Below are 9950 nucleotides of genomic sequence, written 5' to 3' on the forward strand. Positions count from 1 at the left end.
TGAAGATAAATGCAAAATAAAAAAAGAGCCTCTTGCCTAATTCTTAAAACCCTGACTCCTCTGGGGAGCTTTGCAAAAAACAACAACAAAACACACACAGATGCCCGGATGCCCAGGTCCACCGTGAGAGATTTTGATTTAATTGGTTTGCGGTGGGGCCCAGGCATCCGTATTGTTTAGACGCTCCAAGGTGACTCCATCGTGCTGCCAAGACTGAGAAATCACTGCTGGGTAAGCAGTGCAAAGATAGGTGGGGAGTGGGAGATCAAATATTCAACTTCACTTCTACCCACGGCACCTGCTTCAGAAACCAGTGTGGTAGAAAGGGAAAGGTAGAAATGAAAGGTAGAAAGAGAGAAAGTGGGGGATAAATGCGTGCCTGTTAATTCCAGGGAAATGGCATTCTCCACTGTGTATTCAGGAAAAGCATAGCTGAGAACGGTTTTCTCGAATTGATCCTTAACCAGCAAAGTTAGGTCGGAGCCAATATTGACACGTGCATTATCAATGCACTGAGTTCTGTGAGGTCTGGTCATTTAACCCCATTTTACTGTAGAGACAACTTAAGTCCAGAGGCAACCAAGGGCTTTGTCTCACTCACACAAGTTGGGTGTCCGTTACGTGTAGGTTGAGACTTCGGGGTGTTCAGCCCAAAGTGTCTTAAAGCGAGGTCTACAGACCCCTCGCCGAGGCCTTGAAGCCCTAGGCTGACGTCTGGTCTCACGGCCAGAAGGCCAACTGGTAAACTTAAGACACTTCGCAATTTAGAGGGCGTGGCTGCACTGACCCCACCTCCACGTGAAAGGGGCCTCGTGTCCGCCGAGAGGAGCGGGGCAGCCTTGTTCCCACCTCTGGGCGGGGCGCGAGGGGAGCCCTTCGCTTCCCGCGACGGCGTTGCCCTTACGTCACTTCCGCGCGCCGCCGTAACGTCACTGTCGGGCGCGTACAGCGGCCGTAAGAGTTGCTGTTCAAGTTCGGTCTCCGTGGCCTCTCGCGAGCCATGGAGAGTGACTTTTATCTGCGCTACTACGTGGGTCACAAGGGCAAGTTTGGCCACGAATTCCTGGAATTTGAGTTCCGACCCGACGGTGAGAGCGGTCTCTCGTCCCCCGGGAACGAGGACCAGGCCTGGGGTGGGCGCGGGGAGGCCGGGGGTCTGGAATGTGCGCGGAACTAGACGAAAGAATGGATCTGGAAGGAACACTCCTGTGTCCGCCCCACTGGTTCTTTTTGTCCAGGTGCAGGGTCTTCTGTACAGTGACATTTTACCAGAATGCTTCAAACATTGACTGAACTCACACTTTGAACCAGGCTCTGTGTCACAATCTGGGATACAGGAGTGAACGATAGACAAGCTTCCTCTCTCATGGAGCTTGTCTTCTAGGACTGGGAGAGAAATCATAAACAAAAAAGATTCCAGATAGTGATGAATAGTCAGAAAATAAAATAGGGTGGCCATTGGAGAGCTCTCTGAAAAGGGGATATTTGAACTGAACCTTGATTGACAAGAAGCAGCCAGCCTTGTGAAGCTTAAAAAGAGCATTCTAATCAGAGGGAGTAATGAATGCCCCCCTCTAGGGAAGGGATGAGCTAGGCATATTTCAAGAGGCCAGTGTGGCTGAAGAGTAGTGAGCTCTGAGGAGAATAGTAGGAGATAATGTAGGGTATGTAGAGTTTGGGTTTTATTCTAAGTGCAGCAGGAAGCAGTTGAAACGGTTTAAGCAGAGAAGAGATGTGATCTGTTCTTGAAAAAATATTTTAATTATTGGGTACAGAATGAGCAAAAATGAAAACAGGCCTACTTATTAGGCGGCAATTAACAATTGTCCGGACAAAAGGGATTTTGGTTGGGACTAGGGTGACTTTGTCAGTTATAGGATTTAGGGAGGAGGCACAGTGGTTAAGGAAAAGGAATTAAAGATGACAGAAAACTCTCACTAAATAGGGGCACAAAGATGAATCTGACAAGCTACATTTGTGAAAGAAATAGATTTGTAAACAGTGACAATACAGTATATCAGGGGCTGTGGGTAGAAAGAAACAGAAGGGATTCTGGGAGCAGAAAGAAGGCACCTAATCTCGCTTGAGGGTTCAGAAGAAGCGTCCTGCATAAAGTGATGGAAGCGGGATGTGAGTTTTCAGTAACTGTAGGGGTTGTTTAGGCACACAAGAATTAAGACATTTTGGACAGCATTAACAGCAAAGAGACTGAAAACCAAAAAGTGCCTGGGATGTTTCAGGCAGAAACTAAGTAGTTTAACTCCAGCTATGTGAGAGATGGCTGTTGCAGAAGTGAGTCTGGAAAGGCAGGCAGAGGCTCAGGTCAGCAGTATGCCATGTTGAATTTGGATTTTATCAAGGAGGCAGTGGGAAGCCATTGTCAGTATCAGAGTATTAGAGTAACCTAATGAGATCCATCTGTTACATCACTTTTTCCACTGTGTGGAGAATGAACTGAAAGGAAAGAGACTTGAAGTAGAGAGTACAGTGATGCATCATTTAATTTGGCTCTTTCATCTTTTTTACAACCACCATATACCCAAATTAGCCTGTTAAATGCATATATGTGCAAAGGGCTCTGTATATCAATTGTGTTAAATACCAAAACCACAACTTTTTTTTCAATCTTCACCCAAAGACATATTCATTGATTTTATAGAGAGAGGAAGGGAGAGAGAGAGAAACATATATCAGTTGCCTCTCATATGCGCCATGACTGGGGATCAAACCCGAAATCCTTGTGCACGGGACAACACTCCAACCAACTGAACCACACTGGCCAGGGTTAAAACTACAACTTTTCCATTGCAGGAATAGATCAGAATGTTCCACAGTCACATGATAATGTATGTAAACAGCACTTAAAATTTTCAGAAGGCTTTCATAACTCATTTGAGCTTCAGCAGGCCCTGTGTGCAGGCAAGTTACCAATTACTATCTCTGTTTTCAACTGAGGACATTAACCTGCAGAGATGATTTGTCAGAGTCACAAGAATCTGCCTGTGTTCTTTTATCACACCTGCAAGAACTGTAATTCAGCATCAGCTGTATTTTTGGCTGTGAGGCTACTTAATAGCATAAAGTGAAGAACTGAAAAAAATGTATTGTTGAAACACTAAAGGTATAAATATTAAAATGTTAGATTTTGAGGGGAAAGTTAGAATACATTTGAAGCGCCCTGGCCGGTTGCTTCGTGGTTAGAGTGTCAGCCCGCATACCAGAGAGACCTGGGTTCAGTTCCTGCTAAGGGCACGTACCTCAGTTGCATTTTGTCCCCGGCCCCGGTTGGGGTTATGTGGGTGGCAGCCAGTCGATGTGTCTCTCTCACATTGATGTTTTTCTCTCTCTCTTCCTCCCTCTCTCCCTCCTGCTCCATCTGAAGACAAAATTGTAAAAATGTCCTCGGGTAAGGATAAAAAAAAAAAAGAATACGTTTTAAGCAACAGCTGATAGTAGACTAATGATGGTTTATTCACATGTTTTTATTATATATTGAATTTTTTTTTTGCCCTTCACAGGGAAATTGAGATATGCCAACAACAGCAATTACAAAAATGATGTCATGATCAGAAAAGAGGTAATGCGCCTTCTGAGATCCTTTCTCATTCACTAGTTTAGCCTTTTGTCTTTTTTGTTGTTGTTCTTTCTGGGAGTAGTATTGAAATATAAAGAACAGGAAAGTATAGACATATCTGTAGACGGCTTCTAAAGTTTTTCTCAAATCTTTTAGTTTATATTTTCTTTCACAACACTGAGTCAACTACTGACTTAAAGTCTTGCAGACTTTGGCTTAAACCCGGAATCTGCTGCTTTCTAACCATGTGACCTTGGGCAAATCTGCATCTGAACTTGATAAATTCAGTGTCTTCATCTGCAGAAACTATATGAGTTACACCCTGACTCAAAGTGTTTGGTATATTCCCTGGTACACAACACTCAATAGAGCTTTTTAATTTACATTTGAATGGGAAAAGGAGCATGGGAAAACAGTTAATGTTAGAGAATGCATGTTAGATGCCAGGCATGACACTAGATATTTTACATACATGACCTTATTTAACCCTGATTGTAAGCCTGGGTGATGGGTGGTATTAGATATCCTTTACAGATAAGACCGTGAAGGCCCATATATTAATTATGGGGCTTGTTCAAAGTCACCGCTGCCAGTAAGGGATAGAACAGGAATTCAAACCTATGCCTGCCTCTGTCAAGTCCATGTGCTCCATTTTGGTATGATTTCTACTAGACCATTAAGTCTTCATCAAAGGCACTCTTTCCTTTTAACCACTTGGTCACATTTGAAAATATCTTGCAGTCAATATATTTTCACACTGTTTTATTTAATTAGTCATCAGTTTTATGTTTACCTACACATCAGCATTCTTTTTTTTTAAAAATGTAAACTAGTACGTAAAGTGTATTTAAAAGACATGTCTTGCCCTGGCCAGTTTGGCTCAGCAGTTAGCAGACCAAAGGGTCACAGGTTTGATTTTGGTCAAGGTCACATACCTCAGTTGTGGTTCGGTCCCTGGCCCTGGTCGGGGTCATGCAGGAGGCAATCATCGATGCGTCTCTCTCCTATCGATGTTTCTCTCTTTCCCTCTCCCTCCAACTCTACCTGGAGATAAATGGAAAAGTATCCTCGGGTAAGGATTTTAAAAAAGAAAGAGAGAGAGTGAGAGAGAAAGAAAAAGAGATGGCTCTGCTCTTCAGAAGCATGTCATCTAGTTAAGAATAATGGGTTACTCACAGATCTTTTGTTTTGGGTTTAGGTGTGAGTTGGGTGTGTAGGCAAGGAACAGGATGTGCCAAGTAGAAACAATTACAGGATGTCCCAAAAAAATGTATACAGGATGTATACTGGGTGTCTGTAGATTCTATTACATTTTGAAAATCAAATGTATTTTAATAAACACTGGCTTTGTAATATTCAAAATTGTGTATACATTTTTGGGGGACACCTTGTATCTGGGGGGCTGAGGTGTAGTCTTTGGACACTTCTCACCGTGCCCTCTTTAGCATGCTGAGGTCAAGCCTGAATGTCTTCCCATTTGCAGAGGTGCCAGAAATAAGTTTTCAGGAGCAGTCTTTTTTATCTTTAATCATTATTTGAGGCAGAACACTGCTTAGGAATACAACTTAAATTCTGTTTTTTAACTTGCTTTCAGGCTTATGTACATAAAAGTGTGATGGAGGAACTAAAAAGAATAATTGATGACAGTGAAATTACCAAAGAGGATGATGCTTTGTGGCCTCCTCCTGACCGAGTGGGCCGGCAGGTGAGTGTTTTAGGAACTGTCCACAGTGCAGACATCTTATAAATAAGTTGACTACTCTGCATATGACATTGAATCCTCTATTTGTGGTGCACATACTCGTGTGCACTGTAGAGTCCTTCAGAAAGCAGATTACCAGAACCTGGGTCCAAGGAAGCAGTAAACCCTCAGGGGAACAGGGAGAGTAAGAAGTGCTGTCGACCACCTAGAGCCCAGCCTTGAGTTTCCTCTTGTGACCCTCCCTCCCCCTCTTCTCAGAGTTTTTGCTGCTCACCTTACTTATTGAGTAACTACTATAGACAAAGCATTGTGAGGATACAAAAATAAATAGAACATAGATATTTCAACAGTCTAATGGAAGGAAGATCAAGCAACTAACCTCCTCTGCTTCTTTCCTAATCCAGACTTCTAATTGATTTCCTTGTTTCTCCTCGTCATATACAACTCATTTTTCCATCCTGAAGCCAGAGTAATCTTGTAAAATGGAAATTTGTTTATGTACAGCAGGTCCTCAAATAACATCATTCTATTCAATGTGGCTTCCTTATTACATTGATGAGATGCTATATGGATTTAACTGTTGCTTCTATCAATTAGCCTATGATAAAGTTGGTTTTGTTACACTGCAGCGCTTTTTTTTTTTTTATTTTAAATATCTTTTATTGATTTTTTTTTTTTTTTTAGAGAGAAAGGACGGGAGAGGGAGAGATAGAAACATCCATTGGCTGCCTCTTTCACACTGTCCACCACACTGGGGATCAAGGCATGTGCCCTGACTGGGAATCAAACCGTCACCCTCCTGGTCCATGGGTCGATGCTCAACCATTGAGCCACACCAGCTGGGCTACATTGCTTTGTTTTAAGTTGCAGAACTGCCCTGGCCAGTTTGGCTCAGCGGTTAGTTGGCCTGTGGACCGGAGAGTCCTGGGTTCGGTTCCTGCTAAGGGCATGTACCTTGGTTGCAGTTTGTCTCTGGCCCAGGTTGGGTCGTGTGGGTGGCGACCACTTGATGTGACCACTCGATGTGTCTCTCTCACATGGATGTTTTTCTCTTTCTTTCCTCCCTCTCTCCCTTCCGCTCTATCTGAAGATAAATGCAAAAATTATCGGGTGAGGTGTTTTTTATACATATATATATGTATATATGTATATATAAAGTCACATATATATCAACAACGTTAAGTAAGGAGTTAGTGTATTACACTGCTTTTAAACTCTCCAGTAGCTTCCCACTGCATTTAAAATAAAATCCAAACTCCAACTTTATCTTCTACCTTTCTCCTAATCTCTAGCTGTGTTCAAACCTCGCTGGTCTTATTTCTATCCTTCAGACATCCCTGCTCTTAGTGTAGGACCTTTGTATTTGCTACATGCTGCCTGAAAACCTGAAATAGTCTATCCAAGACTTTATTATTGAGGTATTCATATGTCACTTCTTCAGTGATGTCTGTCCATCAGATCTAAAATACCCCTCCCCATCATTTAAAAAAATCTGTTTGTCTTCATAACATTTATAATTATCCAAAATTATCCCATGATGCCCAGAAAAGTTAGATTCTTGATATATGTAAAACATAGATTTATACATTTTACTCTACACTGTTAACAATGAAAACTCATATACAAAACAATTATGTAATTTCTTCCAAATCTCAGATGGTAGAGCCTTACAGACACAACTTCCTCCAAGAGTATGAGCTACTCAAGGGCTAAACCAGTATTTAATTTATCTTTTTGTTTCTAGTATCTAGCACAGTTTGGTATGCAGAGTGAATTGGTCTTGTTTATGTGTGGTAGAGTTTGTGTAATTTGACAGGTGAACCCTCGTCCTATGTGCTTAATGCAAAACCCAGTTCGACTTGACTTAATTCTTTTTAAATGTTTCTAGGAGCTTGAAATCGTCATTGGAGATGAACACATTTCTTTCACAACATCAAAAATTGGTTCCCTTATTGATGTCAATCAATCCAAGTAAGTGTACACGATCCTTATAACCAGATGTGTCTGTTTTACAGCAGATTGATATGAAACCCTTAACCAAATTGGGACCATTATGGTAAGCTCTAGTACAGATGCAAGATAGAAGGGGTCAGCTTTGTCCCTCTCATTGGAGAGAGACTCTAAATTATTTTCAAGGACTTGCTCCTGTTGCTTTTGGTGTTTTGTCCAGTTATTACTAATAAGAGCTTCTCAGTGACACACACAGTAATATCATAGGAGTAGCCAAAGTGAGTAAGAATCTGTCCAGAACAGAAAAATGAAATATACCAGTACAAGTGCTTGAGATAAACTGTAGAGTCACTGAGTCTAAACACCTTCCTCAGTGTTATTCAGACTAACACATCTTAAAATCTGACTTGGATGAAACTTGAAATTATTTGGAATATAAATGTAAAAATTCATGTTGTCGGTAGGGCAAATTATAAAGTTGAGATATGAATCTATGCTGCAGAGTCTTCAGAATTTGAAAATCTCTTTGGCTCTTGTGTTTTGGGATTAGATATGGCTCACTTTTAGTATGTGGTGGGCATAATTGTCTTCCTTTGGACAGTCTCTTTGTTCTTTGCCAGTTATGCCATAGTAATGATCATCATCTTGATCCTGACTAGTACTACTTGGGGGGGAAAAAGTTGTCCTAATTCTGAAACTTACACATGCTCATTATAGAAAATAAAGGAAATGTAGAAAAGTGAGGGAAAAAGCACCCATAAACCTGTCAAGTAGACAACCATTAATGTCTTAAAGTATTTCTTTTTCTTTTTTTTTAAAGATTTTTATTTATTTTTTATCCTTACCCAAGGACATTTTTCCATTTCTTGTTCAGATAGAGTGGGAGGGAAAGAAAGGAAGAGAGAGAGAGAAACATCGATGTGAAAGGAACACATCGAGTGGTTGCCACCCACACAACCCAACCAGGGCCAGGGACAAACTGCAACCAAGGTAGGTGCCCTTAGCGGGAACCGAACCCGGGTCTCTCTGGACCGCAGGCCAACACTCTAACCGCTGAGCCAAACCGGCCAGGGCTCTTAAAGTATTTCTTACCTTTTTTTTCTGTACCTTAAAAAATACGTGATTTTTTTAAAGAACAAAAAAGATAATTTAGATCAACATGTTTTAATGTTTTTTTTTCCACTTAATATAAGCTTTTCCCCATTTTTAAAAACCTTAATATTTTAAATGATCTTTTAATATTGTCTTAATATATAGCATATAGCCTTTTCCTTCTTTTTGGACACTTGTTGTTGTCAAAGTTTTAATTCTGTAAATACCTTTATAAGTAATATCTTGGTACATAATTTGCATTATTAAATGGTATTATCTTGCCAGGTTTTCTCAGCTTTTTAAACATTTTTTTTCCTTTTGCATTTTAGGGACCCAGAAGGCTTACGAGTATTTTATTATCTTGTCCAGGACCTGAAGTGTTTGGTCTTCAGTCTTATTGGATTACACTTCAAGATTAAACCAATTTAGATTGAATATTGGTGTGGACACAAGGGGGGTGGGAGTAGCTGTTTTTAATTACCATTATCAGGAAATTTTTGTGTATATCAGGCCAATATTTTTTTTATAAACTGTAAATGACTGTCTTTAATAAATACGTAACAAAATGCAACTTTTGTCTTATAAAGAACTGAAAGTGTGAACCCTTCTCAATTAACTTTTTTTTTTAAAATCTTCACCCAGGGGTATTTTTATTGATTTTAAAGAGAGAGAAATATTGATGCAAAAGAGAAACAATGATTGCCTCCTGCACACACCTAGACTGGGGATCGAACCTATAACGTAGGTGTGTGCCCTGACCAGGAATCAAACCTGCATGGTGTATGGGATGACCCTCCAACCTACTGAGCCACCTGGCCAGAGTGCAATTATTTTTTAAAACATTAACACATCTTGGGTGAAGTATTGCCCCAAAATCTAATGGAATCAACTCTGTAGATATAACTGCCAAGTCATAGGAAATAAGAAAATAAGAGTCCTGGCCTGGTAGTAGCTCAGCTGGTTAGAGTGTTGTCCCCATATGCCAAGGTTCAATCCCCAGTCAGGGCACATACAAGAATCAACCAATGCATGCATATCTGAGGGGAACAACAAACTGATGTCTCTCTCTCCCCCCCCCCCCCCTTTCCTCTCTCAAATCAATAAATTAGTTTTTTAAAAGAAAATAGAGAAACATGTTTTAAAAAATACAGTGAGAGTCCAATCAGCAATATCCAGAGAAAAGTTTGGTTTCTTCAATAAATAAATTGCAAACATAAAATAGGGATGGAGCAGGAACTTATAGATTAAAGGAGATTTAAGAGACATAATCAAGACAATGTTTGGATCCCATTTAGATCATGACTCAAAATTTTTAAATTGACATCATAGAAATGCAAACACTGGATATTTGATATTAATGAAGTATTTATTATTTTTTAGTTGTAAAATCGTAGTGTGGTTTTTTTTCCTCCAGCTTGACAGATATATTTGAGCTTAAGTTTTTTTAAAAAATCACTTTTATAGATATATCTACAGCTATTTCACTATGGGAGAAAATACTTTAAGGGATAAAATGCCTAGTCTCAGTCAAGTTTTTCAATACCTTTTAAAATCAGAATACCAAACAGCCATTAATAATTGAGACCTAGTGAGTACAGTGTGGGAATTTGTTAAGCAGGTAAATCTATGGGA

The 9950-nt window shown here is 40.2% G+C and overlaps 1 protein-coding gene across 1 annotated transcript; it reads left to right on the forward strand.

Moving 5' to 3' along the window:
* Positions 1-904: 904 nt before the first annotated feature.
* Positions 905-8920, forward strand: MAGOH (mago homolog, exon junction complex subunit). Its single transcript, XM_036256359.1, has 5 exons — positions 905-1088; positions 3519-3577; positions 5169-5279; positions 7165-7247; positions 8648-8920. The coding sequence occupies exons 1-5, from the start codon at positions 1001-1003 to the stop codon at positions 8745-8747; spliced, it is 441 nt and encodes a 146-aa protein (XP_036112252.1). The 5' UTR covers positions 905-1000; the 3' UTR covers positions 8748-8920.
* The last annotated feature ends 1030 nt before the right edge of the window (positions 8921-9950 follow it).

Source organism: Molossus molossus, unplaced genomic scaffold, assembly GCF_014108415.1.
Source record: "Molossus molossus isolate mMolMol1 unplaced genomic scaffold, mMolMol1.p scaffold_m16_p_12, whole genome shotgun sequence".
In the NCBI taxonomy this organism is placed as follows: domain Eukaryota; kingdom Metazoa; phylum Chordata; class Mammalia; order Chiroptera; family Molossidae; genus Molossus; species Molossus molossus.